Source organism: Brachycentrus maculatus, unplaced genomic scaffold (genome assembly GCF_059751285.1).
Source record: "Brachycentrus maculatus isolate JH-2025_06_01 unplaced genomic scaffold, ASM5975128v1 h1tg000495l, whole genome shotgun sequence".
NCBI lineage: Eukaryota > Metazoa > Arthropoda > Insecta > Trichoptera > Brachycentridae > Brachycentrus > Brachycentrus maculatus.
Genome location: NW_028281242.1, coordinates 348,240 through 370,789, shown reverse-complemented (window position 1 = coordinate 370,789; position 22,550 = coordinate 348,240). Strand labels below are relative to the sequence as shown.

Genomic DNA, 22,550 nt, shown 5'->3' with positions numbered 1-22,550 from the left:
AAACGAAAAAATACTTCAAAAATACAAAAATATACATGCAAAATACGTTTTCTCACTGTATAAGAAAACCAAGAAAACATTTAGTTTTTTTTTTTTATAAAAACAAAACAACGCACATTTTCTTCACTTTCGCTTGTGTAAAGTTTAAAATAAAAAAGAGGAATATTTGTGTTTTAATTATTTACATAAGCTTTTTAATTTCATACTATTCCTGTGAGCCTTAGCGGCTCATTACTAGAAATAGGTATCATTGTGGTAGAGTGGGTTTGAACCGAAAAACTCTGACTTAAGAGTCCGTGTCACTAACCACGGGACCACATCACGACACTGTTCACGATTCTGCCCATCATTGAACTAATATTGCATTATTTTTGCAATGAGATCAGATGTCAAAATGTAAAAATTACTCCGAAAAGATTTAGACACACTCAAAATGTTTTGAACTTTATTGAAAAAAGTATTCATAAATATGAAAAAGACTTGGCACGATCAGATCAATCAGAACCTAAAATCTGGCGGTGTCAAAATTCTGCGTAATCGGAGGGCATGTATGACTAGATGTATGGATGTGAAGGATGCCAGGAGTGTATGTCAGGACAGAAGAGTGTGGCGTTCCATCCTCTCTGCCTACCCCTGCGGGGAAACGGCGTGATGGTAGTAGTAGTAGTAGTAGTAGTAGTAAATATTTAAAAATAATAATACCTTTACAGCCACGAGCCCTCTTGGTCTGACTACGTATTGAGAAGGTAGCAAGTCAGCAGTAGCGCGAGATATGTGAACTCTACCAATCTATAATATTAAGAAGAAGATGCCATTAAAAATAAAACAAGTCTCTAAAATTTCTTAAGGGGATATTCGCAAACATACAATTCTGTTAGCGAATGTCTCCGCGAGGAGCCAGACGTGCCCGCGCACAATATTAAAAAAAAAATTCTATTGGAATTTGATTTTTTATTGAATACATCGTAGTCATACAGGAGAAAGTGACATTTTTTTACAAAAACGTGATCATTGACTATTTGATATCTTACTAGCTTAATATTGACCTGAAAAATATCCCAAAGGATTTTAAACCTTGAAGTATAATATATTAGAAGTATAAAAATGACTAACTGCATTGCTGTTTATTTTCTTGCCAAGCAAAAGTGACTTAAATAGACCTCCTGAACATTTTACGTTTTGTCAGTTGGTCACTTTCTCCTGTACGACTACGATATGTGGAAAAAAAATTACACACATTTTTTCAACTCCTTAACTTTCAAGAACTCATTTCAAAACCATATGTTTATTTCGAATAAAAATTTATTTTTTCAACACAAAAACAGTGTTTTAAGCAAAAATTCAATGACGTTAAATGTTACCTGGGTTTAAAAAAAAATATGTTGCGGACTATCGATTATCCTGACCTAATAAAAAAATATATGTTTCAAATATTTACCATTCCACTGGATTGCATCCGGCTTGCCGTGTTGATGGTGTCCCCGAAGAAGCAATACCTCGGAACTTTCAAACCGACAACTCCTGCTACAGCCGGTCCACTGTGGACACCTGAAAAATACATTAAAAACATCACATTACTGTAATGGCTTGGTCTACACATGATCACACTCATGTAGGTTGTATGTATGTAAAACCCTGATCCGCACCCCAATGGTGCATAGGGCACTGCGTCATATAAACGCAGTGTTATCTTGATCGTTAACACATGAAGGAAAGGTGATCAGCCCTCCACTTCAGGTACCAGTCCAGGGTAATACCTATTATATAAATATTACAGTGAAAAAATCCCTTATGTATTTATTTTATTTTACTTATTTTTTTACCCCCCCCCCTGGGAATCGAACCCGGGACCTCCAGAACGGTAGCCGAGCGTGCTGACCATTACACTACGAAGGTGGATGTAGGTTAATCCCAGAAAAATATTTTATTAAAAATTGTATATATACATATATATATATATATATATATATATATATATATATATATATATATATATATATATATATATATACATATATACATATATATATATATATATATATATATATATATATATATATATATATATATATATATATATATATATATATATATATATATATATACATATATATAAATATATACAGCATAACGAATGCCATAAACCATTGTCACAATATTAATTTTTACGTATTTTTTAATAAAATATAACTTAATATACTCAAAAAATCTGTGTTTGATTTAAAAATAAATACATAAACATAATCGCTCACCGAAAAATAAAAGTGATATGACTAATCACGAAGTAAATGCTGTAATATTAATAATATTGAGAACGTCTCACCTATCTTTATGTGCACTTGAAGGGTTTGCGGCCTGCGCAGAGCGCTGGCAGCTTTGAGCATGGCGAGAGCAGCGTCAGCCACGTGCTGAGCGTGCCTGCTGGAGACGTCTGGGGCACCACTCACTGCCATGTACACCTGACCGACTGTTTCCACCTTACGAGAAAAAATACTAAGTCATTAGAGGTGTTAACTGGCAGTACTCAACGAAGTCCACCATATTTACCAATAACCTAGTTATGTTATGGGTGGGGGGTAAACGGAGCATGACAATTTTTTTTTCTGTAAATGTAATGTATATGTATATGTATGTATATATATGTATGTATGTGTGTATGTATGTGTATGTTTACGTGTGTATGTATATTTATAAAAATATTCATATTTTTAAACTTCTCACCTAGAAAAAAAAAATCATAAACCACCCTCATTAATTACTCTCCTTTCCATCTCCTTCCCGCAAAATCTATTTTTTTATACCATACCCTTTTTTTAAATCTCAGATTGTTTTTTAATAGTTATTAAAACTTAAATTTGGAATTGTTTAATTGGGTTTATTTTTATTGATGTAACTATTTTTGTTAATGTAATGTAATGTTTATTATTGTTAGTGTAACTATTGTTTATTATACACTTTTTTTTGTAAAGCTGTACAATTCCCGAACAAATAAAAAAATAAAATAAAAATAAATAAGTCCCGGTTCCAGCTCTGATATATGGAAGTGAAGCGTGAAGTTGGCAAAAGAGAGATGAAAGTGACTGATTGATGTCAAAATGCGATCACTCCACGATAGATGTTCCAATAAGGAAATAACGCAAGGCTGAGCTAAGCATTAACGATAAAATTTAGGAGGGTGCGTTTGGACATGTGGAAGGAATGAGTGAAGAAAGAACGGTAAAACAAATTTAAGAGGCTAATGCAGTTTCATAAAAGAAGCAGAGGAAGATCGAGGAAGCTTTGAAGAATCAAGGACTTCAAATACTTGAAAGCCGTCGGGACTGGAGTCGAAATGATCAGCGAATAGGTATGAGGAGAATAGTATGTAGAAAAGAAAAAAATTCTACTACTACTATGTATTACTCTACTACCATAACGCCGTTTCCTCTCAGAGGTGGGCGGAGAGGATGGAACGCCACTCTCGTCTGTCCTGACATTCACACCTAGCTTCTTTCACATCCATACATCCAGTGTAACATGACCTTACGATTATGCAGACTTTTGACACCACCAGATATTAGGTTCTGATTGATCTAAGTCTTTTTCGGCCATCCTCGTTCTGTTGTCACATTCGACAAATGTACTTTCTAAGGCATTTTCTTAAATAACATTCTAACACGGAAAAAACGTAATTTTTCAAAATACTGAAGATCTGCGAAGCCTTAAAATTGCGTACCTTTAAATTTTTGTTTACTGCGAAATTCATTAAATAGCCTTATCATTTTCATATAATAATTCACACGTATATAAGAGCTTTTGATGTAGTACGTATAAAATGGCGCTATATAATTTATCCAAAATTATTATTATGATGATAATTTAGAGGTCACGTATAGATATTTTCCAACATGGTTTCTCCTTTGTATTTGATAAAAAATTTATATGTGCGAGTCCTTGGGTTTATAAAAAATACCCAATCATTTTTCTTTCCAGAAGGATTCTAGTTGACAAATTTGCGGAGATAAAATTCATATCATATTTCGAAATAACGAGGAGACTGCGCGACTTCGGAGCGCTTTGTGGAATCACAAATAGGTTGTCACTTTGTAAAAAGTATGATTGGACAAGAATCAGAGACGAAAGAAAATATACACGTGTATAATATGTAGATATCACTTTCATGGAATAAAATTCAAGGAATTCAACTCAGTCTTTTGAAATCAACAATTTGAAAAAATTCAAAAGGATTTTATTTTCGTGTTGAAAACGTGAAAATTATAATTACATTTTTTTATGATTATAGAAAATAAAAATAAAATATTTGTAAAATTAATCAATTCTTCATTTTTAATGATTTCACATTTTTAAAACGCCAAAAGTGGTTTTAAACTGCTTAAATACATTTTCGGTTTTGAATCACCTCGATAAAAACTGAATATTTACAATTTCATTATTTTTTTATGATTATAGAAAATAAGAATAAAAAATCATAGTAAAATAAATCAAGTATTCATTTAAGGTGGTGTGGACATGTGGAGTGAATGGATAGCGAAAGAATGACTAAAAAAATATATTTTGGCAAATGTGAATGGGAGAACAGAACGAGGACGGCCAAAAAGACGATCAATCAGAACGTAAAATCTGATCGTGTCAAAATCTACGTAACCGAAGAGCATGTGTAACTACATATTTAGATGTATGGATATTAAGAAAGCTAGTAATGTATGTCAGGATAGACGCGTATGGCGTTCCATCCTCTCTGCCTACCCCTTCAGTGAAACGGTGTGATGATAGTTGTAGTATAAAATAGTTAATGATATATTTGTAGGCATTCGAATTTCCGTTTACCTTATACACGCTGTAATGGTCTAAAAGCTGGTCAAAACAGGAAAACACGGCATTGATGACAGAGACAGTATCCATGACTTGCTGTCGTGTTCTATTGCTGGTGGCGCGGACTTCTTCCAGGGCGCAGAACATCACGGACACTTCATCGAACGACTGAAAAAATCATTAACTGATTCGGCAGTCACATTGTAGTAATATCTATCCATTAATTAAAGTTTTACCGAGAAAATACAATTGAAAAAAATATTAAGTCAAATGCAAACTTCCTTCGATATCACAGTTTCAAATATATTTTTTTCCCCATTAATGCGGGATATGCGATACCCCACTACTTATTTTCTTTAAACCAAGGTGAAATTTAAAGTATTTTTTTCTTAAAACACCATATTTCTATTAAAAAATCAGTTATTCTTCAAAATAAATAAACGGTTTTATGTATTAATTTTAAATCAAACACAGATTTTTTGAGTCAACTAAGTTGTATTTTATTAACAAAAAACACATAAAAAATTATATTGTGACAATTGTTTCGCCTTGTTAGGGCATTATCAAACGAATGTCGATTATTGAATGTCGAATGTAAATTAATACATAAATTAAAATGGAGTTCTACAAATTAAACGCCAAGTCAATAAGTAAATAAATAAACGGGGTTGAAAAGAAAAGAGTAATGAAAAGGTAAGGAGTTAAAAAAAATATTAAAAATATTTTTTCAAATTTAATTTTTTAAAAATGTGTCGTTTATTGAATTGACTTTTTGCGAGTATCCCCTGAACAATTATTTCTTTTGTGCCTATATGTAACATACACATGTATTCTTGCAGACAATTTTAAATCAAATTATTTAAATAAATTAGAGATTATTCAAAATAAAGCAATGAGAATAGTACTTAAGAAAAATAGATAAAAATATGGAAAAAATAAAAATAATATAGAAAAAAATTAGAGATAATAACTCCACTGGTTACCTATAAAAAAAAGTAGTAATAATAAAATCCTTATCCGCACCCCAATGGTGCATAGGGCACTGCGTCATATAAACGCAGTGTTATCTTGATCGTTTACATATGAAGGAAAGGTGATCAGCCCTCCGCTTCAGGTACCAAACCAGGGTAGTATTGAATAAATATTACAGTGAAAAAATCACTTATATTTATTTTACCCATCTTGGGAATCGAACCCGGGACCTCTAGAACGGTAGCCGACCGTGCTGACCATTACACTACGGAGGCGGACTATAAAACCGCGGACCTATAAAAAAGAGACTAATATATAATATGCTTTTAATATAAATTTTTGAAAGGTAAATTACCCAAATATTTTAAGGATAAAATAGTTTTTAAAAAAAATCATGAACACAGTACTAGAAATAAGGATAAAATAAAACATTTTTGAAAAAAAAAAACAGAGTCGCAAAATTGTTTAATGTATAAGGGTTTCAAATGTACGATGAAATGCCTCTACGTATGAAGAATGAAAAGAGTCTGAAAGAATTTTAAAAATGTTTTGTTTACTGTAAGAAGATGTAAATATATATTTGATGTAAATTAAGTGCAAAAAATAATTTGTTTTAAATTTAATATAAGCCAACTAAAGAAGAAGAAAAAAGTTCTCTTTCATTTAGAACTAGTGAAGTGTAAATTTTTACCTCGCAGGTGCTCAATGGGGACTGTCCCTTCCTGAGACGATCAGCGACGCTCCTGGGGATCATGGAGTAAAGCAAGTCGTCTCCTCTCCTTTTCCATCTATCCAGAAGTTGCAAGGATCTTTCCAGTTCATCGGAACGCTGTTCAGCTCTTTCACACATCAATTCTAACCTGTAACAAATTAATCAAAGTTGCATTCGAATACGCGTATGTTTTTATATTTGTACCTGTGGCAGGTAAAACCATGCTTTATTTAAAAAAAAATAAATGTAAATAAATGTCCGTAATGGTAACGCCATCTTGTGAACGTTACAACAACACATGCAATAATGCTCATGGCAGACAGCATGCTTATTGACTTCCGCCTTTCATTTCAATGTTTCCGAAAAAGTGTATTTGACTAACTGTCACAAAAAGTTCCTGTAAATTCTTATTTTTATTTTGCATGTCTCTTAATTCCATACTTATGTTGTTTAAAATTGAACTTAAAGAAAATTGGTAAAAAAAATTCTTGTGGATAGTTTTTTCAGTTTTATTTTTGGTCTGGTATGAGTCTCTGAGACCTATAACAGTGGTTATGTTTAAAAAAAACTTAAAAGAGTGCTTAAGGGATAATACTATTTTATGCTGTACAAAATATTAGATAGTACCGTAGAATGGGGCTACTTGAACTTTGATATGTTACATGAGCCCAGTACAAAAAAAAAATTGTATTTGGTTTACAATAATGAACGTACAACAATGAATCATGTTGATACGTTCATTATTGTAGACCAATTACAGATATAAATATTTTTTGGTAATGGACTCAAGTAACACATCAAATTTAAAGAAGCCCCGTTCTACGCTATACTTAAATGTTGCATTATTGTGTTTGGTTATTACCTTGAACAATGTTGCCATCCTGCCAAAACCAGCTCTCTCGATAATCCATGAGAGTTGAGATCATTTAAGAACAACCCGGTTGTAGGCAATTCATCTAGATTATTAATCCTGAAAAAATATATTTCTATATACGTTTTATCCTTGTATTTTTATCCCCTTTAATTCGTCAGTATTGTCAAACTTTAATTGAAAAACTGCGACTAAAATCACAAAAGTTTTCAATGAAATTTTTCTCACAATCACACATCTAGAGCGCTTGTGCACTAAACGAAATTTTACTGTGTGGCAGTCCGGTTTTTTACGGTAACATAAAAAAAAATTAATGGCTTGCGCACCGATCTGAAGAAAGACGGACTAGTGCAGAAGCCAATCATCCATTTTTTCATGCTACACCGGACCGTAAAAACCGGACTGCCAGACAGTAAAATTTCGTGTAGTACACAAACTTTAAACGTTTGTGCTTTACACGGAATTTTACCGTCCGGCAATTCAGTTAGAGCGATAAAACGATTATTGGCTTGTGCTTTTGTCCATCTTTCTTCGGATCGGTGCTCTTGATCGGTGCGTGAACACGTTGCACACAAATTCGATCACATTATACTGTCGTAGTTGCTTTAATTTTTCAAAACCGGACTGCCGGACGGTAAAATTCCCTGTAGTGCGCAAGCGGCTTTAGACTTGTGGCACTATTAACGGGGGAAGCGGGTGCGATATACGCACATAGGTGTTCGTATATGATTTATATAATATGGAAATATTAGATAAATTATTCAGTATTATTACATATACGGAATTTTCTAGAAAAGCTGCAGGGATTTATATACATAATACTCTTAGTATGTAAATTGGAAAGTTTTCTGAGTAGAGCTCGGGATTTATCAAGTTTACACAGACCCTGAGAGTAAGTGCAGTAGACGAGATTACAAAATACCAACTCGGCTATCTACAAAGACCCAAGTTCTGTACATGGAATGTGTGCGGTATGTCTTAATATTATCCCCTATATATATATGTATACTCAAGGCACCTTAGCTAGGGCAATACATGTACATACAAAAAAAGTGATATTATGAAAAATTAAAAATTATTTTCTTGGGGTTCAAATCAGTTCGCAATTTTAGTACACCTGAATTATAATTATAGATCTTTATTTAATTACGGGCACACTCAATAAAACATAATTTTACACATTAAAAGATTTTATGATATTATTTATTGATTCAGAATTTACTTCGTGGATTATTTAAAATTGATTATTAAAAAAAATAAGAAAACAGTGTTTAATACTTTTATTGTTTCCAAAAGTGGTATTATACATCGCTCACTCCTTTCAAGAACGTCATAAATCAAAATACTTTTCAAGAACGTCATAAAGTTTAAAAATATAATACAATGTATTCAAAATAAATATCACGCCACTTACCGAACTTTTTACTGTGCAACAGAACTTTTTAGGTAAAATCTGAAGGTTTTTTCTCCATTTGAAAAATATTTAGTATATTTAAAAAAATAATTAAACAATACCCTTTCTTCAAAATGCAAAATCAACACATTCTGCCTTGTAGCGGGTAAATATTAAGTTTAAAATATGTCTCTTTTGCCGGGATATAGTACATTTTCTGGGCATTCTGAAAACATGCACAACTGAAAATTGACGATTTTTGATTTATGACGTTCTTGAAAGGAGTGAGCGAAATGTGCTTATTTTTTTTTTAAATAAGGATTTTATTAATTCATAATAAATCTTTTGAATGTAAGGTATCCATAAGAACACTATTCATTACATATCGACGTGCCCTACGTAAAGTGCTCTAACTACATTTTTGTCAATTTTGAGATATTTGGTGTATGTTATAAACTGACCGTTATCTACAAATATAAACAAATAAAAAATATAAAATAAATTACGTCTAGTTTTCAGGCGTATAAGACGCTATGTACATCGAATTTTCAGAATGAACTGAACTCCTAAAACGCTAACTACTTAATTTTGACAAAGCATAAAGTTTTAAAACGATTTAATACATTGTTTTATATGTTTTGGAATGCATAATACTAGTTTAGAATTTCGGATAGAAACGTTAATTAATATAAAAATATATATAATAATATATAAAACCCTTATCCGCACCCCAATGGTGCATAGGGCACTGCGTCATATAAACGCAGTGTTATCTTGATCGTTTACACATGAAGGAAAGGTGATCAGCCCTCCGCTTCAGGTACCAGTCCAGGGTAATATTGAATAAATATGACAGTGAAAAAATCACTTATATTTATTTTACCCCCCTTGGGAATCGAACCCGGGACCTCCAGAACGGTAGCCGAGCGTGCTGACCATTACACTACGGAGGCGGACGAAAAAAATACGTTGAAAAAATCTTCTAAGCTCTCTCCTGTAAAGTAACAGATTTTCAGATAGAGTACTTTACGTAGGGGCTGTCGATATAATGTCCTTGTATCTCCTTTGAAAGTTTGATCAAGACAGGTTTAAATGTCGTTATTTTTAGTACGTTTCTAGATTCTCGTCAATAAGGCGATTTCTCAGTTTTGTTTTTAATGAGGTTCATGCTTGAATTTTTTTAGCACGAGTCGAAGATCCTTCCCGCGGATATTTGTGCTGGACCCGCACTTAAAAGGTCAAAAAGCAACATGCGGCTTCGGAGCCACACTTTGCAGACTTATGAATTAGTGTATATTTGTATTTTTTACTTACAATGGACTGCATAGAAAGACCAGTGAATTGATCTCTTTGATGAAGAGCATCTGCCCTTTGAGAAGAATACTGCGGGCGCCTTGACTTCCACGACGATCCAACACTCCTGTACCTTTAAATCAAATACTCCATTTAAAAACAATAGATGTTTCATCTCAATTTGAGGTACTGATATCATCCGTAGGGTAAATAAGCCAGTGTCTGACATAAATAATAAAAAAAACAATAAAAATTGTTGTTGAATATAGGTCTCAATTCATGTAATAATACTAGTATTTTTACGTGAATTGAGACCTTTTTTCAACAACAAAATTCAAAAAAATTGCTGACTTACTTGGTCTAAAATCGCAGACATTAGAAGGAGATGGTGTTGGTTCCTGATTGGGAGCAGCCGCGGTGCAGCGTACGAGTTCTAGTTCAAATAATACTGATTGCAAGTATCGCACCTGAATAAAAACAAATAAACTTAACAAATAATTTGATGGTTACTTATACTAAATTCAATTTACTTTGGAAATGATATCGTCTTACATTAGTGACGTAAGTGGTTACGATTTTATATTATTTTTTCTGACATCTCTCAAAAATTAAGAAGAATATGGAAGTCTGGGCATTTACGGGGCTGACGACCGTCATAGTATGGTTTGAGTGATCACTTTACACACGTGTAACATTCACCAATTCTACCCATTATTTACCACCACACTACTCAAATTCTTGGATGTTCTATATATATGAACCAATTTTAAAACATTGTTCTTGAATCACTAGAACTTCACTAGAGACATCTATTGGTGAGATGAAAAGAAGCTTTTTATTGAGCAGAAACCCTTATATTAGTATGTGAAGTCCGAATCCTGGATAAGACCACACACAAGAAACGCCGGAAAATATCATTTTCATTTTTATTATTTTAGCTTCTAATTTGACCAGTTAATTATTTATTTACAACATTTGGAGTGTGTCCAAATACTTGTTCACAAATCTGGATTATCTCCAATTATAGATAATACATTTGTGGACAAGTATTTGGACACACTCAAAACGTTGTAAATTTTCATTTGGTTATTTTATTTTATAAAATTTAATCACTTTTTTAATACGTAAAAATACTTATTTTCGTGATATTTAACATAATTTAAAGACATTGAATTGAAATTTAAAACATAAATTAAACCGTTTGGAGATTAAGAGAATTTGAGAGTAGCCTCTTTTAAAATTAGGGCGGGAATTCAAGAAAATGAGGGAAGGATAAGAGATGCCATTATCAAAGATTCCTTACCGTTTCAAAAGTGAAAGGCACTCCCTTGGGACGCCTGACTCGGAACAAATCCGTGACTTGTTGCCCAAGAAAATGTTTTCTGCCGCCTCCCCAGGCTTCCACTACCTGGAATATCAAAAAAGAATATCCATCAAACATAATTCTCTTGCTCATCTGAGAATTAAGATTGAAATAAATAATTAAGTAAAGTAGTTATTAAAAATTAAACACCTGTATTTAGAACAACATTTTCAGTGTGTCCAAATACTGGTTCACCAATCGCTCACTCCTTTCAACAAGGTCATATATCAAAAATCGACAATTTTCAGTTGTGCATGTTTTCGGAATGCCCAGAAAATGTACTATATCCCAGAAATGCAGCATATGTGTAACTTAATATTTACACGCTACAGGGCAGAAAGTGTTGTTTTTGCATTTCGAAGAAAAGGTATTGTTTAATATTTTTTTTTAAATATTCTAAATATTTTTTCAAAAAGAGAAAAAACATTCAGGTTTTATCTAAAAAGATCTGTTGCATAGTGAAAAGTTCAATAAGTGGCTTAATATTTATTTTAATACATTTCATTATATTTTCAAACTTTTAAAACGATCTCCTGAAAAATCTAGTTTTTTGATATATGATGTTGTTGAAAGGAGTGAGGGAAATGTGGATTATCTCCAATTATAGGAATTATTTACCTTTTTTTATACGACCTTACGCTTGACGCTTACGACCGTCATAGGGTGGTTTAAGTGATCACTTTACACACCTGTGACATTTACCAATTCTACCCATTATTGACAACCACACTACTCAAATTCTTGGAAGTTCTATATATATATATATATATATATATATATATATATATATATATATATATATATATATATATATATATATATATATATATATATATATATATATATATATATATATATATATATATATATATATATATATATATATATATATATATATGTAATAAAATACCTAGGTACCTACCTATACATTTTATTAAGTACTTACAAAAAGTACCTACATAAAACAGTTCTACCACCAGATGCCGCATGCGTCGCTCAGAATAAAACAAAAGACTTCCGATAATATTATTAACTGTCAGAATCAGATAGATAGATAGATAGATAGATATAAAAATGATTATAAAGATAAATTAAGAATAAACTTTAATTACAAAGCAACACATTGTTTATTTTATTATTATACACCCACTTTACATATTATTTACACTTAATTTTCAAAAGGAAAATATTACCACGTTATAAAACGACAATTTTGTTAATTGGAAATGGATGATGAAACATTAGATGTATTAAAACAATTACTACAATATGTTCGGAGTGAGAGAGAAAAATTAGAAGATGATCAAAGAAAACGATTAGAAGATAATCAAAGAAGACGTGGAAATCTAAGAACTAGTGATAAAATTAAAGATAAAAGTCCATGTAAGATTTGTGAAAATTTAAATAAGGGAACTCGATATCACTCTGAAGCAACGTGCTGGTTTAAAACAAAAGAGGATGATAAGATTAAGAATAAAAATGAAGACATACAAATAACACAGAAACAGTGCTTGAAAAATGAAAATAAAAATAAAGTAGAAAAAACTTCTACGAAAGATAAAATAAAATATACTCCAGGAAAGAAGAATTTAGAAGTAGATTGTCTAAGCAGGAATCCAGTATTAAAATCGAATGAAAATGCAGATGAACAATTAAAAGTTGTAAATTTGGTTAAATTAGAAGATATTTTAAAAGATCAGAATAAAAATGAAGACATACAAATAACACAGAAACAGTGCTTGAAAAATGAAAATAAAAATAAAGTAGAAAAAACTTCTACGAAAGATGAAATAAAATATACTCCAGGAAAGAAAAATTTAGAAGTAGATTGTCTAAGCCGGAACCCAGTTTTAGAATCGAATAAAAATGCAGATGAACAATTAAAAGTTGTACATTTGGTTATATTAGAAGATACTTTAAGAGATCTGAATAAAAATGAAGGAATTCAAAAGAAAAAAACAAATGGATTGAGAAAAACTGTGTCTACTTTAAAAGGGTCAAGAAGAAAAAAAAATACAAAAAAAAGAAAGAAAAAAAAGAACGGAAAAAAAGAAAAAAAAAAGAAAGAAAGAAAAAAAAAACAAGAAAGAAAAAAAGAAAGAAAAAAAAGAAGGAAAAAATAAAAAAAAAACTTTATCATATCACTAAACTTATACCAGTCCCTTCACTACAAGAAGATGATCCGAGGACGAGTGAAAATTTTACTATGAATTTTCATCCCCAAGGGGGGAGATGTAATAAAATACCTAGGTACCTACCTATACATTTTATTAAGTACTTACAAAAAGTACCTACATAAAACAGTTCTACCACCAGATGCCGCATGCGTCGCTCAGAATAAAACAAAAGACTTCCGATAATATTATTAACTGTCAGAATCAGATAGATAGATAGATAGATAGATATAAAAATGATTATAAAGATAAATTAAGAATAAACTTTAATTACAAAGCAACACATTGTTTATTTTATTATTATACACCCACTTTACATATTATTTACACTTAATTTTCAAAAGGAAAATATTACCACGTTATATATATATATATATATATATATATATATATATATATATATATATATATATATATATATATATATATATATATATATATATATATATATATATATATATATATATATATATATATATATATATATATATATATATATATATATATATATATATATATATATATATATATATATATATATATATATATATATATATATATATATATATATATATATATTTATATATATTTATATCTATGTATATATATATATATATATATATATATATATATATATATATATATATATATATATATTTATATATATATATATATATATATATATATATATATATATACATATATATATATATATATATGTATATATACAAATATATAATATATATACACACATTTGAGTCGCAGGTTCAATTCCCGCCAATTGCAAAATAAATTCAAGAAAGATTTATTTTCAATTGTTCTGGCTGTTTGTGATGTATTTTCCACATTTATCTTCCCTATCATTACTATCCTACCTGCAGATAAGCCTCAAATGTAGGAGCTTTGCGGGTTATTACTTAAATAAATAAAAAATTATAATATATATTTTTTTTATGTGTCATTCTACGTGTTAATCGAACAGCTACGTGTTAATCGAACAGCCCACGTATGTATTTATAATACATACATTATAATGCTTTTTATATATTTACAATTATCGGTGTTTATCAACAACAACAAAAAATACGTACCTTTTCACCAGCCGAGATGACCTTCATAGTCTGGTCCAGGAGTACTCCGAACGGGAAGAGATGCAGCAGCAGATAAGCTGGTACCTTCGGAAGACCAGCGTCTTCACCGCGACAAGCTCTTTCTCCCGCCGTTCGCACCTAGAATGACAATTTTTTATTATTATTTCTTTTTGAAATTTCAATTCAGATTCTTGATCAAAAAATATTGACAATATTTTGAGTGCGTCCAAATAATTATTCACAAATATGGGTTTTCATATATTTTTACATCTCAACATATCGGTCACTTCTTTCAACAACGTCAATCAACGTCATAAATAAAAAAAACTTGATTTTACAGAAAATCGTTTTTATAGTTTAAGAATGATTAAAGAAAACACTTGTTTTTTACTGAAGTGGTAAAAAACAAGTGTTTTCTTTAATCATTGTAACATGTCTTACCACAAAGTTAATGCCGAAACAATAAATAAAATATAAAGTTTAAGAATATAATCAAATGTATTAAAAATAAATATCAAGCCACTTATTAAACCTTTTACTGTGCAACAGATCTTTTTAGGTAAAACCTGAATGTTTTTTCTCTATTTGAAAAATATTTTGTATATTTAAAAAATAATTAAACACTTCCTTTTCTTCAAAATGTAAAAATAACACTTTCTGCCCTGTAGCAGGTAAATATTAAGTTAAAAATATACCGCTTTCGCTGGGATATAGTACATTTTCTAAGCATTCCGAAAATATGCACAACTGAAAATTTACAATTTTTGATATATGATGTTGTTGAAAGGAGTGAGCGATATATGAATATGGATATCTGGGTATTTACATGGCTTATGGCCTGTCATAGGTTGGTTGAGTGATCACTTTACACGCGTGCAACATTCATCATTCTACAGTGATGACCACAATACTAATTTTTTTGGAACTCCTACATATATCGTCAATCTCATGACACTGCACGTATGACTTCACTAGAGCTATCTTTGGTTGCTTATACGGGAAGCTTTTATTTGAATCGGAAAAATCAATAATCATGTAAAAGAAACAACAAAGAAAAGTATTCGAAAAAAGTTGTAGTTTAATTTTATAAAGTTTTTAAAATATACCTCAAAATATCAGCAAAAAATCCAAGATTATAATTTCAATAAAAAAAAAATTTTAGAGATGAATGTAAAAATGAATATTTTCAAAAATCTTTTAAACAAACATATTTATTATGTGCTAAGATTTTTTTAAATATTTTATTTAGAATAGCATAGTTTCACATTTGTTGCAAAGTATTACCATTGATACAAATTCAATAACCAAGATTCCATATTTTACTATTTGCACCCACTCTAAGATAATTTGCGCCCATTTTGAGAACATTTGCACCCACTTTAAGAACATTTGCACCCATTTTGATATCATGCGCTTTCAAATTTTGTTCCTCGATTACGAGAACGTACTTCCGTATTCTACTCGTAATCCTATATATGCAAGATTTATTCACACAAAGCGAGGATTCGATTTAAAGCGTTTACGCTCGAATACCCATGAATTACGTACCTTGATCTAGAAACAGCTAGAATGTTCCACATTAAATAACATTCTTTGAAATGTAACTAGGGTGACTATTTACCCTCAGTGAATTTATTGATATATGGTAAGATATGTGTCGCCTTCTTTCAAAATCTGCCAGATCCATGTAAGTCGATTTTACAAAAAATGCAAAATTCTCCGGGTAACATTTATGTTTAAAAGATTTGTCTATCTTTAGATAAAATATTATGAAATAGAGAATTTTCCCATTTTTTTAGAAAATTTTCAGTGTTTAAAAAAAAACACGAGACACGAACCGATAATGACGTCATCTTAATTTTTGACCTATCCCCGCTTTCTGGATGGGTCAGAAGGCAAGTTCCATGAATCTAGCGGAATTTGAAATACAACTCTGTTTTTAAGTATTGTTTAGCAGGGTTTTAACGTATATAAATATTTTACACAATAAAACCCACATTTGGCATTCCGATGTATTTATTTTAATATCTTTTAAAATTGGATCTGGCGGATTTAGAAAGTAGGCGACACATATATCCTTAATATGTTAATCATCATCCCATATATACGCTCGAATAACATATCTTTGTAATTGAAGTCTCTACATAGATGATGTAGATTACAGAAGTCTGGTCTTATGACTTGTCAAAGACTGGTTTAAATTATCACTTGTAACGCATGTTAGTATACGTTCACTATTCTAGGCATGATTGATCACCAAACTACTCAATTATTTGGAACTTGTAAATTTATCCCATATTTCACACCTTCTTTCATATGCGAGTTCTTGGCAGCATTTATGGTCCATTCAAACATCTTATCAAAAAATTTTAACCCTTAAGGCAGTGATCCCAAAACCCCGGGCCGCAGGTCAAATGGTACCGGACCGCCCAAAACTCTGCTTAAAAAAACAGACATACCAAGTAAAAATTATTTAATTATGGACAAAAAATAATTATTCAGTTGAGAACCCCTTCACGCCAAGTTACCGCCGATACAAGTACCTTCGAAGTAAAAAATACGACTTATTTAATCAAACGACCTTAAATATAAACAATCAACGTCCCCTCCCAAAAATTATCAAAAGTTGACTGGTCCGCGGCCATAAAAAGGTTGAGGACCACTGCCTTGAGGTATTGTGGCGTCATTACAAAAAAAAATATTACAATAGAAACTCACATATTCCCTGTTGTCAAAGTCGAGTCTGTAGGTGACCAGCACATGCTTAGTTTCTGCAGTGGGAAGCTGTTCGTCGATTACATGTATTCCCAAGTCAAATCCATACAGCTCTTTTGCGATTTCTATTAATTGACCTGAAATGTTCAATGGAAAGAAAATAAAATTACAACTTATGACAGTCGAACAATTATACGCTAAAAACAATCCTAATATCGGTAGTGTAAAGGCAAAGGGGTATATCTGTCTCAGACCAAATTTTACAGCAGAGCAAAAACAAACTTGTGAAATTGTATGACTCATTTGTTTTATGTATTTTTATATGTATTTATTTCAATTGAAACAAAATTAGTATTGCAACTATAGCTATATCCTTTTGCTAGATTATGGAATACATTATTTTAGACATTTTGTGGAACAAACTTCAAAAATGAAAATTTCGACAGATATGTATACCCCTTTGCCTTTACACTATCGATATATGCATGTAAGATATACTCTCATATATAATATTTTTTTACAACATTTTAAGTGTGTCCAAATATTTGTTCACAAAATCTGGATTATCTCCAATTACAGGAGTTATTTTCATATTATTTTTTGACATCTCATCAAAGATGAAGAAGAATATGGAAGTCTGGGCATTTACGGGGCTGACGACCGTCATCGGCTGGTTTAAGTGATCACTTTACACACGTGTAACATTCACCAATTCTACCCATTATTGACATCAAAATGTTGTAAATAAATTATCTGGTCAAATTATAAGCTTAAATAATCAAAATGAAAATGGTATTTTCTGGCGTTTCTCATGTGTGTGATTATAATCCAGGATTCGGACCTCACATACTAATATAAGAGTTTCTGCTTAGTAAAAAGCTTCTTTACATCTCACCAATAGATGTCTCTAGTGAAGTTCTAGTGATTCAAGAACAAGGTTTCTAAATTGGTTCATATATATAGAATTTCCAAGAATTTGAGTAGTGTGGTTGTCAATAATGGGTAGAATTGGTGAATGTTACACGTGTGTAAAGTGATCACTTAAACCAGCCGATGACGGTCGTCAGCCCCGTTAATGCCCAGACTTCCATATTCTTCTTCATCTTTGATGAGATGTCAAAAAATAATATAATATTTTTTGATTCGGTATAACCTTCATGGAATGACATGTTGATAATTTAAAAAAAATAACACATGTTTGATACCACTTTGTATGTTTAATTTCATTACACACGACGAATTTCGAAAACTACAGATGTTTTCATCTACAGTTTTACTTTTCACCTGCAGATGAAAACATCTGTAGTTTTCCAAAGCAGTCGTGTGTAATGAAATAACATAAGTGGTATTATTTTTTTTTAAATACTCTCACATAACACAAGAAAGCACCTCTCAGCAAAGCACACAAATCACGATCAACACACTTTATGAAAACGTAATTTTATTTATTTCATAATATACATAATCATACACATTATTAATATACGTAATTACTAACAAATAACCATTTTGTGCCGTCCTTGAATTATCCCGTGCCGAGGGGACATCTCAGAATAATTATTTAATATTTATAATGCAAGAAAATTGTTTACGCAATCAAATACAACATGGCTAATTAAATAAATAATAATAAAACCCTTATCCGCACCCCAATGGTGCATAGGGCATTGCTTCATATAAACGCAGTGTTATTTTGATCGTTGGCTAATTAATGCGATCTATTTCAGATCTGGCAACTTCCATTTTCCACTTATGAATGGCCCTTTACATTTATTTTTATTTTTGATGACTTTATAGATAATGGAACATGGTTGTACAACTTTATTTCATAATAATTAAAGCTCTTTTATTAACACAGAATGTGTGAAGAATGAAAAGAGTCAGGAAGAATTTAAAAATAAATGTTTTGTTTACTGTAAGGAAATGTAAATATATACATAGATGATGTAAATTAAGAGTAAATAATACTTTATATTTTTTGTAATATAAGCTAACTTAAGAAATAAAATAAAAAATAGAATCACACGATCCGAAAAACAGAATCGAACCAAATTAAACCTTACCTCTTTTGATCAAAAGAACTTTGATAATTATGCAAAAAAAAGTTGTATAACCTGGTTTCACTGTCCATAAAGTCATTAAATAACGAAACTAAGTATAAAAGAGCTATTCGTAAATGGATAATGGAGGTGGGTAAATCTAAAATAGGCTACATCTCATCTCATTCATCGTCCATATAGTGTAATACCACTTGAAAAAACTACTTCGTGACTAACGAATTTTTTTGAAAGTGTATTATTTGAGTGTTTTAAAAGTGGTATTACACAAACTGAACAATAAATCATAAGGAGAGTGTTATATTACAATATAACAAAAAAAACAATGCTTTTAATGTGCAAAATATATATCTCATGTATTAAAAAATAATGCATATTTCAAATAATTGTATAAATGTAAAGATGTTATTGTTGTTTTTTTTTTGTTTCGGCATTTACTTTGTGGTAAGACATGTTACAATGATTAAGGAAACACTTGTTTTTATACCACTTGAGTTTATTAATGAATACTAATTTCGAAAGCTTAACTTCCATCGTCAGGTCTGAATAATAACTAATATGAAAGTACTTGTAAGAAAACCCGGTGAGGACACATTATTGTAAATTGTAATTATGAGTATGATTAATCTAAAAAATTCAAAAATTCCTTCACATTACACATCCAAAGTAAATATATTGTTATTTTTACCTTTGAAATAGCTGGAAAACCCTTGTCTGGCACTCCTGTACACCAGGACTGCTCCATCGTCGTCAATTTTGGTCAGGTACATGGAGGGACTCTTCATCCTAGGGTAAGTGAAGCGCATACGGAGATGGATGTTGTCCACAGACTGCAGAAACTCGCAGAAGTATCTCCCGGTAGCCTTGATCATCTCATCGTATCTTAAATTAAATATACCAATATCATCAAGAAGTAAAAAAAATAACCCTCCAAATAACCCTCCTCTTCACACTCCTCTTGTTTTTACTAATTATAGACATAATTCATATTTATGGCGAACTTTTTTCCAATTTTAATGCAATCTCGAAAACATTTAACATAGACTTGTTAGAAAAGAACCACAGTAGTGTGCGGCGTTTGTTCTTCGAATAATGGTGCATATGTTTTTGGATGTGTGTGTGTGTGGGTGCGTGTACACACACACATACAAAAACATATGCACCATTATGTGTATAGTATGTCCATGTGAGCGTTTGTCGCTCACTCCTTTCAACAACGTCATATATAAAAAAAACTTGATTTTTCAGGAGATCGTTTTTAAGTTTAAAAATACAATGAAATGTAAAGAAAATAAATTTCAACCCACTTATTGAACTTTTTACTGTGCAACAGATTTTTTTGGGTAAAACGTGAATGTTTTTTGTCCATTTGAAAAATATTAAGTTTATTTGAAAAAATAATTGAACAATCCTTTTCTTCAAAATGCAAAAACAATACTTTCTGCCCTGTAGCGGGTAAATATAAAATACATTTTCTGGGCATTCCGAAAATATGCACAACTGAAAATTGACTATTTTTGAAATATGACGTTGTTGAAAGGAGTGAGCGATGTGGGTGTGAGAGTGTTTGTTTGCGAATGAATGTTTTTTTATAAATCATGTATCTATTTATGAACACCTGTAATTGGCTTTGCGTTAATTGTTTTTATTTGTTGGTGTTGGTTTTCCTAAAAAAAAAAAATCCAAATATTTTCCTAAATATTTCATGATGATATTCATTGATGTTTGATTAAAATGTAAATATGTAAAATAGGCATTCGGGTCAACAAAATTAACACTCTATTTTTGTAAAAACGTCTTATAAATGTAGATATATCATACATACAAAAACATCTTGCTATTACTGTGTATTCGATGTTCTCCGGGGGTCAATTTGGGTCATTCCAAGTCTTATTTATAATGTATATGGCTGTAAAACATGCAATGCTATTGTTAGAAATAATAATACGATTAATATCTAAACCGAGAATTATGTGAATCCCTTTTTTGTATTAAAACGTACATAAACTCTTAACGTGAGCAACAATTTAATTTAATTAAAGAAATTGATATTTTATTTATGTGTTGATTTGTGTAATTATAAAGTTGGTTAATTAAATTAAATATAAAACACTCATCTAATACTGCATTTAAAAGTTTATTGATGGAAACACGACTAGTTTCGAGAACTACAAATAAACGCATCAATAAGTCTTTTCGTTTCAAAACCGTATATTTATTTTGAAGAAAAACTTCGAAATAAATATTTTATACTGTGTATATAAAAATGGAACGATGAATGATAAGGAGAGTGATAAATATATGATTTAAATAAAATAAACGGTGTGTTAAGCAAAAAAATCAATCACGGTAAATGCTATCTGGGTTTAGGTAATGAAAATTAATAATTAAAACGTAACTTTGTTTTAAAATCACTATAAAATAGTTTATAGTGATTTTAAAACGAAGTTACATTTTAATTATAAAATAGAAAATCACAAAGTTAGTGCTTCAAATATAAATAAAAGAAAATTAAGTTGCCGGCTGTCGAATATCCCGCCTTAACTAAGGTAGGATTTTGTTTGAATGATTCTTACCCAATGTTACTGAAGTATCTGACAAAACATCTTCCGAAAAATCCCATGAAGATATCAGGAGTCGAGGATGTCGCACTTGCCAGAGCTGCAGCTAGTTTGGTCATCAGCTCGTCAGGGTATTGCTGGTAAAAAAAAACTTATTACAAAACAGTGCATTTAAAAAAAAATTATCTCATTATAACATATTGTGGTTAGATAAAAAAGTAAGGTTAAATAAGTTGTTTTTATATTTTTGACACAGGGCTAGTGACCTGTTGTAGACTGGTTAAGTGATAACTTTACACGTGCAACCTTCATTATTGTACCCACGATTGAAAACCACACTACTCTAAATTTTGAAACTCCTAGAATAATCATTCATCTCATGACACGCCTGGATTTTTTTTATGATTTAATTTTTTTGTCCAGCTTCACAACATTTTGAGTGTATTCAAATACTTCTCAGTATATAAAAATAATCAGGAGCTCGGATCTTGCATACATCCAAATGAAAGAGTTAAATGTATAGATAACTCACATGT

At 30.7% G+C, this 22,550-nt stretch overlaps 1 protein-coding gene across 1 annotated transcript in view; it reads right to left on the bottom strand.

The window, feature by feature from the left end:
• Positions 1-22,550, bottom strand: part of LOC148301980 (soluble guanylate cyclase 89Db-like) — a 67,316-nt gene that overhangs the window by 1,997 nt on the left and 42,769 nt on the right. Inside the window, exons 4-16 of the mRNA XM_088272375.1 lie at positions 22,030-22,151; positions 20,142-20,335; positions 17,400-17,533; positions 14,682-14,819; positions 11,357-11,461; positions 10,409-10,520; positions 10,075-10,186; positions 7,359-7,466; positions 6,476-6,644; positions 4,828-4,980; positions 2,324-2,477; positions 1,439-1,548; positions 703-789 (exon numbers count right to left, since the gene is read on the bottom strand). Coding sequence (XP_088128501.1) covers positions 703-789; positions 1,439-1,548; positions 2,324-2,477; positions 4,828-4,980; positions 6,476-6,644; positions 7,359-7,466; positions 10,075-10,186; positions 10,409-10,520; positions 11,357-11,461; positions 14,682-14,819; positions 17,400-17,533; positions 20,142-20,335; positions 22,030-22,151 — 1,698 coding nt within the window. The remainder of the gene's footprint in view (positions 1-702; positions 790-1,438; positions 1,549-2,323; positions 2,478-4,827; positions 4,981-6,475; positions 6,645-7,358; positions 7,467-10,074; positions 10,187-10,408; positions 10,521-11,356; positions 11,462-14,681; positions 14,820-17,399; positions 17,534-20,141; positions 20,336-22,029; positions 22,152-22,550) is intronic.